The sequence below is a fragment of the Geotrypetes seraphini genome, chromosome 14 (assembly GCF_902459505.1).
Source record: "Geotrypetes seraphini chromosome 14, aGeoSer1.1, whole genome shotgun sequence".
NCBI classification, from domain to species: Eukaryota; Metazoa; Chordata; class Amphibia; order Gymnophiona; family Dermophiidae; genus Geotrypetes; species Geotrypetes seraphini.
In genome coordinates this window covers 76,856,926-76,871,480 of record NC_047097.1, presented here as the reverse complement: position 1 = coordinate 76,871,480, position 14,555 = coordinate 76,856,926, and the positions used below count along the sequence as shown (strand labels likewise).

General features: G+C 41.3%; 1 protein-coding gene across 5 annotated transcripts in view; it reads right to left on the bottom strand.

Moving 5' to 3' along the window:
* Window positions 1-14,555, bottom strand: part of ARNT2 (aryl hydrocarbon receptor nuclear translocator 2) — a 247,304-nt gene that overhangs the window by 150,490 nt on the left and 82,259 nt on the right. For all 5 annotated transcript variants that reach the window (XM_033920572.1, XM_033920576.1, XM_033920573.1 and 2 more), the window contains 2 exons: window positions 8,844-8,909; window positions 890-975 (listed from right to left, as the gene is read on the bottom strand). In XM_033920572.1, coding sequence (XP_033776463.1) covers window positions 890-975; window positions 8,844-8,909 — 152 coding nt within the window. The remainder of the gene's footprint in view (window positions 1-889; window positions 976-8,843; window positions 8,910-14,555) is intronic.

The following is a 14,555-nucleotide window of genomic DNA, read 5'->3' as shown; positions in this document are numbered from 1 at the left end:
GCAGACTTCCTAGGACATCAAGCCGCATTGTGGTATAAATTAATATCTGGATATTTGAATAAAAAACCAAAAAATGGTCTAAGAGATATTTGGAGCATTGAGATTAAGCATCAAATTAATGCATCTCAATGGCCACTAATTTGGTCTTGGAGAATGAGAGTGTGCTTTCTTAAGAAGGGGAGTGATATGATCAAATTTCTTAGCTTTCATTATCAGTTTTATCGAAGCATTTTGAATAATCTGTAGACGTCTAATTTCATTTTGGGCTATTCCCTTGAATAGGACATTACAATAATCGATTTTTGAGATAACCAATGAATGAATAAGTATGTTAAGAGATTTCGGACATAGAAATTTAGATACTGATCGGATTTGACGAAGTCTAAAAAAAGTGGATTTAACAATATTGTTGATGTGATTATGATAGGTTAGTTTATCATCGAAGATAACCCCCAAAATTCTGATGTTACTTATCGTCTGTAAAGTGGTACCCTTAATAGAAATTGGGAAGATAAGTTTAGAACTATCTTTCCAGGGAAAGAACATAACATTTGTTTTGTTGACATTAAGGGCTAATCTGTTAGTATTGAGCCACTGGTGAATCTTCTCAAGTTTCCTGTTGATTGCTATTGTTTTAAGAGAGTTAGTAGGATCAAGTGGATGTAAGAGCTGAATATCATCGGCGTAGGCAAATACAGTAAAGCCAATGTCTTGGCAGAGAGTCATAAGCAGTGCGAGAAAAATATTGAACAGAAGTGGTGAAAGAATAGACCCTTGTGGAATACCGTATGTTACTGTAAAACTTTCAGATGTTGTATTATTGAAAGACACAATTGAAGAATGGTTATCAAAGTAGGATTTAAGATAAAAGCATGCAGAATTGTCTTACCTGCGGGAGGCCAGGCCTTAATATATCCAGTACAGTGAACCACGGAATACTGTGCCTCGCCTTCTTTCACTGGGCCCAGACCATTCCTACAGAATAATATTCATATAAGAGATGCAGGTATACTTAACACCTACTCAAGCCTTTCCTTAGGAATGACACAATCCTTAATTAGACTGCTTTGAGGATACATCTCATGAATAGCATATAGTGTATGTAAGAAGCAGAGTAATGTACATAGTATAAAAATCTCACTTGTGTAGATTTTATTGATACCCTGAAATCTGAACTGGCAAAATTTGAGAAGTACTGCATCAGAGTGTGGATGTTCCCACATAACTAGGGTTACCAGATGTCCGGATTTCCCCATACATATCCTCCTTTTAAGGACATGTCTGGGTGTCTGGATGGCTTTCCAAAACCCAGCACCGGTAACCCTACACATAACATCACAGTAAGAAAGATGTATGTCTCAGAGAAAGTACTCAGAGTTACACATTCACTACTGATCCCTTCAGACCTGCATTCTGCTTCACCTGCCATGGTGTGACAGTTATCCCTGGCTCAGCTTTCCTCTCTACTTCAATATGTTTCCAGATCTTTGTAAGACATTTCTTTAGCTTTAAATGTAACTTTCATCTAAGGAATTCCTTATTGATGCACAATTTTTACACTACCCGTTCTTACTTTATTTTTGTTACACATTTCTTATCTTCCCTGATCCAATTAGCTAGTGATTTATATTCTTTATCTTGCTCTACATTTATTCCATCAGAAAACTACCTCTCTACTGTTCTCTCCGGGTTTTCACAGCTGGCATCATACTTGTTGCAGGTTTCCAGTCTCGCTGGGTCTTGTCAGGTAGAACCAACATGCTGTGGTTTTCTTCAGGATATGCTGCGAGGTCTGCAGTTTGTCTTTATATAGTAGGTCCTCAAATCCAATTAGCTGGGGCTTGAGAGGAATGAGGCAGGAAAGTCCGTTGGTCACCAATATGAAATTTTGGTGGGAAAGTCAGTTGGTCACAAATTTGAATTTTGATGGGAAAATCAGTTGGTCTCTCTTTCCCATAGAATGGAAAATTCTCTGGTGAGTTTAAAGATGTTCTCCCCGTAAAGCTTGTTTATATGTTCTCTCAGGGTTTCCACAGCTGTCATTATGCTTGTTGCAGGTTTCTGGGTCTCACTGAATCTTATCAGGTAGAAACGACATTTCAACCATCATGTTGTGGTTTTCTTCAGGGTATGCAAGAGAATGTGGTGAAAGCAGTCAGCTTAGCAGGGTTTTAAAAAGATTTGGATAATTTCCTAAAACAAAGTTCATAAAACCTAATGGCTTGGGGAAATCCACTGATTATTTCAAATATAAGCAGCATAAAAACGGCTTTATTCCTTGGGATCTTGCCAGGTACTTGATGGATCTTTGGTATGTCCCAGTATGGCAACTCTTATGTTCTTATTGTTTATTGTTTATTCAGATTTTTGATTAAACGCTTTATCGTTACTACAAAGCGTTGTACAGAGTTTAATATAACATTAAAACAAAATAAACAGTTAAGACATATCTATATAAAAATTTTTCAGTATTGACAACAAATTACTTACAGGGTAATTATGGGCCTGAAGGCTCCAAAACACAATTAGGAAAGGAGGGGAGAAATACAATTGATATAGAAAATGTGAGAAACATTCAAGGAAAACACGAAAGGGACTGGGAAGTTAAATGAAATAATAAAAGCTGGTATATCTCAGAATTTAAGAAATTCAATTAAAGGCATCTTTAAAAAGAAAGCACTTTAATTTACTTTTAAAATTTAAAATTTTCTTCCATTTTTAAATCTAAAGGAAGAGTATTCCAGATCGTTGGGGCTGTTACAGAGAAAATGGATGTGTGACGAGTGCCAATTATTTTTAAAGATGGAATATTGAGATTGTTTTGAGATACAGATCTTAATGCTCTCAGTGGATCATGAGGAATCAAAAGTCTGTCTATGAATGCTGGTGTATTGGACTGTAAAGTTTTAAATGTTAATAGGGCAATTTTATAAGTTATCCTGTATGAGATAGGCAGCCAGTGAGCATTTTGAAGTAAAGGGGTAACGTGATCAAATTTCTTTGCGCCGAAGATTATCTTGATAGCTGTGTTTTGGATAAGCTGCAATCGTTTTATGTCTTTATGATAGATCACTTTTAATAGTGAATTGCAGTAATCCATTTTTGATATTACAAGAGAGTGAATCAAAATATTTAGGGAACCAACGTCAATTGCCCCTTTAATCAACCAGTTGACCAAATTTAATTGATAAATTAGATTCACCTGAATGAACATTGCTAGAATTGGTTTGGTTTTTTTGGCGCTTCTTTCCTAAGCAGAAATACCGGAGCATAACTGATATATTTGCAGAGCATTACAAGTATCTTGTAGTCCCCTGAAGAAGGCAATGCAGTCGCCAAAACTTAGATCCTAGTCAGGACCATATTTTACATTGTAATCAAGGACTTGTATTTGGACTTTGGACTATTTTTTAATGTAACTGAAGGTTGGTTTTGACATCTCCTGTGCCTCTTCTTTTGTCGTTCAGAATTGTTTTCAGCCAGTCCTGTTAAATCTAATGGAAAATTAATTTCAAACCTTTGTTAATCTTCTCTGGAGTCCGTACGTATGGTGTTCCATCCAAACCCACGAACTGGGTCTTGCAGAAATTTGATTCTCACAACTTTCAGCACCTCCCACATTGCCGTAGAGTATAGTGCCCCCTTCAGTTTTGTTCTAAAGCAATCGATCACCACTGGAATAAAACACAAAGAAGAAAGGGTATGGGGAACTTCGCCACCAACATCACACAGTTCTGTTTTGCTCTGCAGCTTATAAGAGAGCAAACAATTAGTAATAAACATGAAAACATGGCAAAAAAAACATAGCAGCAATAATAAACAACCTGCTGTGTACAACAAACATTAACATCAAAGGAGCCAGAGGCTGAATAATGCACGTACATATACAGGACAATCTTACACATTGGCCATCTGGCTGGTAGAAGAAGAATTTCAGGCCTGGAAGAAATGAGAAATATCCAAGGCAGAAAAGCAGGCATTACTGAGGAACAGAGAGAGATCCGTACAGACTCCAGAAAAGATTAACAGAGGTAAGAAACTAATCTTAATAATAATAATAATACATTTATTTATATACTGCAATACCTCACAGTTCAGTGTGGTTTACAATAATGTAATGTAATGCAATTTATTTCTTATATACCGCTACATCCGTTAGGTTCTAAGCGGTTTACAGAAAATATACATTAAGATTAGAAATAAGAAAGGTACTTGGAAAATTCCCTTACTGTCCCGAAGGCTCACAATCTAACTAAAGTACCTGGAGTAATAATAATTATAATAACAATAAGAGGTAAGAACTGTAAATTTATATATATAAAATATATTGTAACATTAAGAAACAATTAACTTATCTAGATTATACATATTTATTAGACAGATGAGTTTTTTAGGTTTAACAGTTTTTAATTGACTACAAGGTACAATGAGAAAGATTACACTCATCAATCTCGAGCCCATCACACATTTTCCAGATTAAATTATATATTGGTGTCCACTACATTCTTTCCCTTGATCGACTCTTCTGAAATTGGTCCCCTCTCAATCTTCGACCATTGCCCGGTGTGAGTTGATGTTCTCCTGGAGGACGATTATGCTCCTGGGGGGTGTTGGCGTTTTCCTGCGTATTTGGTTGATAATCCTGATTTTGTTAAATACCTCACGGGAAAATGGGAGGACTATCTTTCCTTTAACACACAACATCGGGAGATGCCGTTATTGTTTTGGGAAGCGGCAAAGTCTGTCCTCCGGGGGGACATCATCTCTTACGTGGTGGCTTATAGGAAGCGCGTTGCTCGGGGAGTGATTCGGCTGGAGCAGGAGTGTCTGGCTCTTAAGAAACAACATATTACACATCCTACGGTTCAGTCTCGGGAGCTTTTGGCTTCCGCACAGGCTGCTCTCAATACGTTAATACATGAATGCACCAAAAAACACCTGTATTACACTAAGTTTCACTATTACAAACATGGGAACAAATCTGGATGATTATTGGCTGCCTTAACGAAACCTAGGAGGCCTAATCGCTATATTCTTGTTTAAGTTTGTCTGATGGCACTAAGGTGACGAAATCATCCGACATTGTGGATTGTTTTTTTCGCCATTATAAACAATTTTATGCATCCGTGGAAGGGGATCGGGGTCCGAATGCTGGAGATTACTTGGAGGATGCGGAGATGCCATGGTTGTCCTCCCCTATGCGTTCTTCTCTGAATGGGCCAAGTCAGGGGAAGGAATTGCACCTGGTGGTTAAACAGCTTAAGAACCGCTCTGCACCGGGACCTGATGGGTTTGCCCCTGAATTTTATAAAGTTTTGTTTTTGCACCTCTGTGGCCCTCTGGAGGCATATTACACAACAGTATTAGAGGAGGGTACTTTTCAAGAGGGTGCTAATCAGGCATATATTACATTAATTCCGAAACCGGGCAAGCTAGATGCAGACATTGATTCCTATCGTCCTATATCTTTAATTAATGTTGATATCAAAATTTTGGATAAGGTATTGGCTAATCGGTTAGCTTCCCTTTTACCACAATTGTTTCTGAACATACAGGCTTTGTTAAACAGCGGCATTCGGTTCTGAATGTCCGTCGATTGTTGACAGCAAGTCATGCACACCGCTGGTATACTTGTTAGTCTTGATGCAGCTAAGGCCTTTGACCAGGTTAATTGGAACTATATATTTACTGTTCTTACCCATATGGGTATTACGGGCTGGTTTCAAGATATGAGTCGATTGTTGTATACGGATCCTACGGCTTGTGTTTTGGTGAATGGTACACAAACCTTACCTTTTCCCATAGCGAGAGAACGAGACAGGGTAGTCCTTGTTCTCCCCTGTTATTTTTGCTTTACTTGGACCCCTTTTTGTGTACGCTTAAGAGGGATGATGATTTGAGAGGTCTTCCGGAAGGGGATACGCAAATGCGTGTTTTAGTGTTTGCGGATGATATGCTATTGACCTTGGCCGACCCGCAGCCATCCTTGCTCAGGGCTCTGGCTATTTTGGATGAGTTTAGTATGTACTCTAGTTTGGCCCTTAATTTTCAAAAATCTATGGTGTTACCTCTATTTCTAGACATACCTAGGGAATTTTCCATTAAAATGGGCTTTGGACCATTTGACTTATTTGGGAATCCAGATCCCCATGGATCTTACAAAATTATACCAATTGAATGTCCTGCTACTCCTGTCCCTTACTAAACAACAGTTGTGCCTTTGGAGGGAGTTTCCACTTTCTTTGATGGGGAAAATAACATTGTATAATATGGTCTTGGTTCCTCAATGGCTTTATGTATTTCAGATGCGTCCTATATTGTTACTAGCTAAACATGACAAAGAACTTGGAAAATGTTTGAGTGTTTACCTGTGGAATGGGAAAAGGGCATGGTTATCTCTGTCAGTGTTGATGAGACCAAGGGATCAGAGAGGATTGGGGCTGCATAGTCTTAAGTTATTCTCACAAGCATGTCAAATGAGACACTTGAATGATTGGTTCCGTGGAACACACCATTTTTCTGCCACCACTTTTGAACTTTCTCTATGTGTTCCGTACCACTTTAGCTATCTTTTACATACACCACGTCTCCCTGGTGAGTGATATATTTTTTAAACCGCTTCGTCAGGTCTGGCGGAGATTATGTAAACAATTGCACATACAGCCTACAGCAACAGTTTATTTGCCTTTTTGGGACAACAAGGAGGACTTCCCCCTGAGGACTTCACTATTTCCTTTGTCAGTGTGGAGAACTACCAATATGCAATATTTATTTCAGGTGGTTAATTCTCAAGGCTCCCTGCCGTCCTTTGATGTGATGCAAACTGAATATCACTGGCATCCTACTGACTGGTTGGCATACTCTCAGATGGCTTCTTATGTGTGGTCTGTTCCGCGGGCCGGTCTCACTTACCAAAGCCAGGAGACCCTCTCAGAAGCATTGTGTCTTTCAGCTCAAACTCAGATTCCACTGATTACCATAGCTTTCTTTCAGAGAGCTTGGGGACCATCCCATATAATTCCTATGCAACCAGATGGTCTGGAGACTTATCTTGTGTGGTTACTGGAGTGACTATTCAGAAAGGATTTAAACGTACAGCTGGCATTACTCCTCAGGTAACTTTAATTGAAATGAACTACAAGTTTTTACTCTGACTCCATAGATCTCCGGCTTATCTTCATCGAGCTAAACTTAGCCAGACTAATACTTGCCTTAAATGCAATCAACTAGTGGCTACTTTAGGACATCAATTCTGGGCTTGTCCTTTGGTCCAGGGTTTTTGGAATCAGTTGAGACGCCATATTATTAAAATGTGGCAGTATGGATATACTAATCGTCCTGAGCTGCTCTTCACCTTGGAGCATATCCCTCGTGTGTCCCCGAAGGGGTTCTGGGGGTTTTTGGAACGTGCAATTTTGTTGGGGGAAAAAGACAATATTACACTGCTGGATTGTACCTGATCCCCCAACAATGTCTCACTGGCATACTCTTATGATACATCAAGCTTCTATGGAGCGCCTTTCTTTGACTTCCTTGGATACCCCACAGGGACGTTTGTTTTGTAACATTTGGGAGCCATTTTGGCTCACTTTAACTCATACTGCTCGTAGTCATCTATTAAACCCTTGATCAGCCTTGCACTCTGATAATTGGATTGTTCGGATTGTGGGGTGTTGGGTTGGGTGGGGGGTGGATGGGAAGGGGGGGACTAGTTGTATATTGCTTTGTATACTTTGCGGTTTTGACATGTTTGCTTCTATTTCTTTCTTTTTTTTTTTTTCAAATTCTTTATTCATTTTTCATCTTACAACAAATACACAATATTACATCATTTAAAACTTTTACACATCACTTGAATTTCTTTCTATTGTCATTGTAAGTACATAAATTTTTTTTCCCTTCCTACAAAAATTTCAATCAAAAATATCATATAAATATTGTATTCTTATCTATTGATTAAACCTTCAATAGAACTTTATACCATCCCCCCTCCCCCTATGTATAAATATATTGTCAGTGGAAAATGATGTCTAATCATTACAATAATTTGTCAATGGCCCCCAAATATTTTTAAAATTATTATAATTCCCTTTCTGTATAGCAATTGTTCTTTCCATTTTGTAAATGTGGCACAACGAATTCTACCAGAATGTATAGCTAAGATTATTGTAATTTTTCCAGTTACTGGTGATATGTTGCATGGCGACTCCTGTCATGATCAATGCTTCTATTTCTAATTTTCACTAAAAACATTTATACATTAAAAAAGTAAGTGATGTTTGCCATGATCTGCCCCCACCGGCACAGTGTGGAGTTGCTGGGCCCAGTGAAGCTTCAGGGGTTGTGGCACCTTCAACTACCTGATGTTCACCCTCCCCCACCAACCCGAAACATCCTCAACTCTATCCACCTCATACAGCGGCGAGAGCATGTCACTTTCCTCTCACCGCTGTGATCTCCTCCAAATTTCACCACTGGAGCTTCCCCAAGTTTAAACACAAAAGAAGTACCTGTTCTCACATTTAAGCCTATAGAGGTGGTGGTGGGCAGTGAAGAGGTGAGCACAGGGGTGAAAGCAAATCACATTCTCACTGTTGTAAAGGCTGAGCCTGTGGTGCCCTGAGCTATAGCCTCACCTGGCTCATGCCTTAATCAAGCCCTGGGCGGACCATGTGAGCTGCCTTCTTCCTTGGGCCTTCCACAACACAGGAACTGCTAGAGTAGAATATATGCCACTGCTGTACACCTAGTTTTGACATTCATGTTTTTTTATTAGAGCCCTTTTCCATATGTAAAACATGATTTAGAAAATGACCTTCCAAGAGTACAGATCGAAAACTCACCGGTATCTCTTGCGCATGGTGGTAATTCTGCTAAGCGGCAAATGATCCAAAGGGGCATTCCCACACCTAAAAAGAAACAGATGCTAAAACATCTACCACATGAATACAGATCCATTCTTTATCTTTTTTTTTTTAATCATATTTCTTAAATTTTTAAGAAAATACAATCAAGTACAACAATGCAGCACAGAAGCAAAGCTGTCATATACAACAAACAATGACTGTATCACAAAGGTCATCAATGCTATTAACTTTCCATCCCAACACCCATCTCCCCCCATCCTAGGAATGTGAGGGAAATGGACAACAAAATCTCAAATCAGGGGCAACCAAGTAAGACACGGCTGCGTGCATGTGGGGTTACGGTATCTAAAAAGAGCTGCCAAATAGTAAGCAACACTTGTCCCTGTTTAGTATCCCAGTCAGACAGATGCATGGTTTCCATAGTCAGGAGGTGTAGCATACAAGAGAGCCAGTGGCCATAAGTAGGACTCAGGGGTCCTAGCCAAAGAGAAAGTATAACCTTCAGGCCCGAGAGAATTGCCCATCGAAGAAAACCTTTAAGGCCTCTGGGTATAGGATGCTGATGGTCAAAAAGTCAAAACAAACTATAACTATTACAGTGCCATCTGGTGTGCCACATACTGCTGACCCTGGAGAAGAAAGCAGACCAAAACGTTTGCACCATGGGACAAGCCCAGAATACGTGTGACAGGGTGGCTTTAGGATGACCACACTTCTGGCAAGAGCCCGCAGAGACGAGTGTTGCTCTATATGTACAATCTACAAAGAAACTTATAGCCCATTTCAAAGTAGGAAATGTTAGGCGAAAGGCCATGAAGCAATTTCAGGAAGCACTGTATGTGAGAGCCCTGCAACTTAATCTGCAATTCAGTACTCCAAGCCTGGGCCACCTTAGTCTAAAAGAGGAGAGAATTCCAACAGTGAATGGTGGAAATATTTTAGGGGTACCATCAGCTGGGTATCTAACCAATAAACATCAGACAGGTTTTTGTACACTGTTGCAAGCAATGCCAAGGAAGGCAAAGAAGTCACATAGTGTCAAAGTTGGAGGTTCCAACCGTGAGCAGAGCGCAACTGGGAAAGTGTTGGTAGAGTACTCTAATCAGAAAATAATGGGTATACATTGAAGGTACTATGGCCTAGATTCACTAACCTGCCCAAGTCAGTCCGATCCGACGCAGGCCGACTGATTCACAACGGGCCTGTATTCAAATGGGGGCGATCGAAGGAACACCCCCACTGACCTCACAGATCGCTCTCCAGCGATCCAGACGCTTGCGCAGAGCATCTACTTTGCCTGTAGATGGTCTGCACATGCGTTTGATGTCCGTGTTTCGGTTGTTTGTTTTTTTTACTTTTTACTCGCGAGCCCATGGTTTGATCCTGCGGGTTAAAACCACGGGCTCGAGTCAGGGCAGAGAGCAGAGCTGGAAGATCAGGGCAGGAGAATCGGAGTAGAGATTGGGGCAGGAGAGTTGGGGCAGAGCTTGGGGCAGACAGCAGGGCTAGAAGATTGGAGCAGGAGATTCGGACCAGAGATTGGGGTAGAGCTCAGGGCAGAAAGCAGGGCTGGAAGATTGGGGCAGAGAGCATGGCAGCAATGGAGCAGGAGAGTCGGCAGGGATGTGTGCGACTGGTCCCCAGCAGTCGCTTCCTCTGTTGATCGGCCAGCCCAGTCGATGTCCCAGATTTGTTTAGTGAATCGCGTCCCTGCCTACTTTGCATGCCGTTTCCTCTCATTTGCATGCACGGATCGGAATCAGATCAGCACAGAGATTAGTGAATTGGGTCAGAGGAAAATTGGGTTGCAAAGGGGTCGCAAACCGATTGGTACACGATCGGTTTGCATAGTGAATTTAGCCCTAAGGCCAGTACTGGGCAGGCTTGCACGGCCTGTGTCCCATATATGGACATTCAGTTGAGGACTGGCTGGGGAGGGTTTCAATGGCTGGGATGGTTAAGATGGGCTGGAGTGAGCTTTGATGTAGACTCCAGTAGATGGAACCTAAGCACACTACTAGGCAGGGCTCTGGGTTTCTGGCCCAGAAATATCTAAGAAAAAGGATCATTTAAACTAAATAATTAATTTATGGAGCATGTATGGTTGGGCAGATTGGATGGACCACTCGAGTCTCTATCTGCCGTCATTTACTATGTTACCCTTATCAGTAATGATCTGATACAAATAGGAAATATTTCCCCTCCTATCCACCAGAAATCTGGCAGCTGTCATTCCTGGTAGAAAGGAGCCATTTCCACAAATGGGCAAGAGAGGTGTAGTCTGAAAATCTAGTTTCAACTGAGTTCACACTAGTTGCCAGGTGGATCTCAAGGGAGCGAGAAAAAAATAAGAGGTTCCTCAGGACAGCAGCCACAACCTGAGGGGTATGCAAAAGATAACTGAAATGATATGGTTTCCAAAACTGTAATTCTACCAGAGTCCATGAGAAGTAAGACGTAGAGAGAAACCAATCATGGATATGCCGCATGTGACAGACCTCTACGAATCTCTGCAAAGGCAACAATCCCAGTCCACCCCCATCTATCGGCAAAGCCACCAGATGCAAAGGAAGGCATAGGTGGCCACCCAACCAAAGAAATCCACGTTGCATTTTGTCCAATTAACGCTCTACACTCCTGGAGAAGGACAGGGGCAGCATTTGATAAACATACAGCCATTGAGGAAGTATCATCATATTATAAAGAGCAATGCGCCCTATCAAAGAAATGGGAAAATGCCGCCAAGTCAACAAGCATGACTTGGTCTTGTCCAATAAGGGCTGAATTTTAAAATCATGTAGTTCGGTGATATCTTATGGAATTGCAATCCCCAAATATACAACTTTCCCAGGTGCCCAGGTTAATGGGAAGGGACCATTCCATTGTGCTGGCAAAGTCGGTTGGAATGAGAGGGCCACTGATTTCTGATAGTTCAACAAGAAACCAGAGTGAAAACCATATTCAGCCAAGGCATCAAGCAGATGATGCAAAGAATGTTCTGAATTTGTCAAGATAATCATCAAATCATCCACAAATGCCAAGGCTTTCAACTCATAATCAGCAATATGGAGGCCAGTGATATGGACATCTCGTTTCAAGGTTTTCAATAAAGGTTCTAGGTATAAAAGAAACAGTAATGGGGAGAGAGGACACCCCTGGTGGGTCCCCCATGAGATAGCAAAAGGGGAGGAATGGGTCCCATTGATCAGTATTGACGCACGAGAACCAGCATATAAAGTGTGCAAACTATCCAAAACCAACCAGATATTCCTATGTGAGACATCGCAGAGAAGAGGAAGGACCATTCCACCCGGTTGAAGGCCTTTTATGCATCCAGACTGGCCAACCACCCTGGTGTTGCAGTGGCCTGACCTGTCACCATCATTGTCAAGACCTTACACATATTCAGTACGGACTGGCGGCCATGCACAAAGCCAACCTATTCCACCCCTATAAGCAGGGGTAAATTGAATGCCAGTCTATCCACCAACACCCACACAAAAATCTTAAGATCAATGTTGAGCAGGGAAATAGGACGACAGGATTTGACATACAGAGGATATTTACCTGGTTTCGGAATTAGAGTAATAAGGGTGCCTGTGGCACCTGGAGGAAATTAAGTGTCATCCACACAAGTATTAAAGTAACACACCAGTGCACTTTGGAAGATGATAGAGAAGTAATTTATAATATTCCGTGGTAAACGTGTCAGGTCCGGGCGCCTTGCAAGTAGACAAAGACAAAGACTTGATAACCTGTTGAATTTCCACCGCTCTCAAAGGTGACAGAGTAACATAGTAGATGACGGCAGATAAAGACCAGAATGGTCCATCCAGTCTGCCCAACCTAATTCAATTTAATTTTTTTTCTTCTTCTTAGCTATTTCTGGGAAAGAATCCAAAGCTCTGCCCGGTACTGTTCTTAGGTTCCAACTACTGAAGTCTCCGTCAAAGCTCACTCCAGCCCATCTACACCCTCCCAGCTATTGAAGCCCTCCCCAGCCCATCCTACCCCAAACGGCCACATACAGACACAGACTGTGTAAGTCTGCCCAGTACTGGCCTTAGTTTTTCAATATTTACTATTATTTTCTGATTCTAGATCCTCTGTGTTCATCCCATGCTTTCTTGAACTCCGTCACCGTTTTCCTCTCCACAAACTCTCTCGGGAGCGCATTCCAGGCATCCACCACCCTCTCCATAAAGAAGAATTTCCTTACATTGCTCTTGAGTCTCCCACCCCTCAACCTCAAATTATGTCCTCTGGTTTTACCATTTTCATTTCTCTGGAAAAGATTTTGTTCTACATTAATACCTTTCAAGTATTTGAACATCTGAATCATATCTCCCCTGTCCCTCCTTTCCTCTAAGGCTTCCAGTTTTTCCTCATACGTCTTTTGTCACAAACCTCTTATAATTTTCGTTACCCTCCTCTGGACTGCTTTAAGCCTTTTTATGTCCTTCGTCAGATATGGTCTCCAAAACTAAACACAATACTCCAAGTGAGGCCTCACCAATGACCTGTACAGGGGCATCAACACCTTTGTTCTTCTACTGGTTATGCCTCTCTTTATACAGCCTAGCATCCTTCTGGCAGCAGCCACCGCCTTGTCGCACTGTTTTTTTTGCCTTTAGATCTTCGGACACTATCAACCCAAGGTCCTTCTCCCCGTCCGTGCATATCAACCTCTCCTCTCCCAGTATATACGGCTCCTTCCGATTATTAATCCCCAAATGCATTACTCTGCATTTCTTTGCATTGAATTTTAGTTGCCAGATTTTAGACCATTCCTCTAACTTTTGTAGATCCTTTTTCATGTTTTCCACTCCCTCCTCAGTGTCTACTCTGTTACAAATCTTGGTATCATCCGCAAAAAGGCAAACTTTTCCTTCTACCCCTTCAGCAATGTCACTCACAAACATATTGAACAGGATCAGCCCCAGCACTGAACTCTGAGGGACTCCACTACTCACCTTTCCTTCCTCCAAGCGACTTCCATTAACCACCACCCTCTAGCATCTGTCCGTCAACCAGTTTCTAGTCCAGTTCTCCACTTGGGGTCCTAACTTCAGCCCTTCAAGTTTGTTCAAGAGCCTCCTATGAGGAACTGTGTCAAAGGCTTTGTTGAAATCTAAATAAATTACATCTAGCATATGTCCTCGATCCAGTTCTCCGGTCACCCCATCAAAAAATTCAATCAGGCTCGTTTGGCACGATTTATCTTTAGTAAAGTCATGTTGCCTCGGATCCTGTAACCCATTAGATTCTAGGAAATTCACTATTCTTTCAGCAACACTATCATTATTTTTCCAACAATCAAAGTGAGGCTTACCGACCTGTAGTTTCCCGCTTCATCCTATGACCACTTTTGTGAATATGGACCATATCCGCTCTTCTCCAGTCACCAGGAACCACTCCCGTCTCCAGAGATTTGTTGAACAAGTCTTTAATAGAACCCACCAGAACTTCTCTGAGCTCCCTCAGTATCCTAGGATGGATCCCGTCCGGTCCCATCGCTTTGTCCACCTTCAGTTTTTCAAGTTGTTTATAAATGGCACAGAATCTACTCCATTTTCTAGTGTAACTTTGCCAGATAATCTCGGTCCTTCTCCAGGTTTTTCTTCCATGAACAGAGCAGAAGTATTTAACACGTTTACTTTTTCCTCATCACTCTCCACATATTAGTTC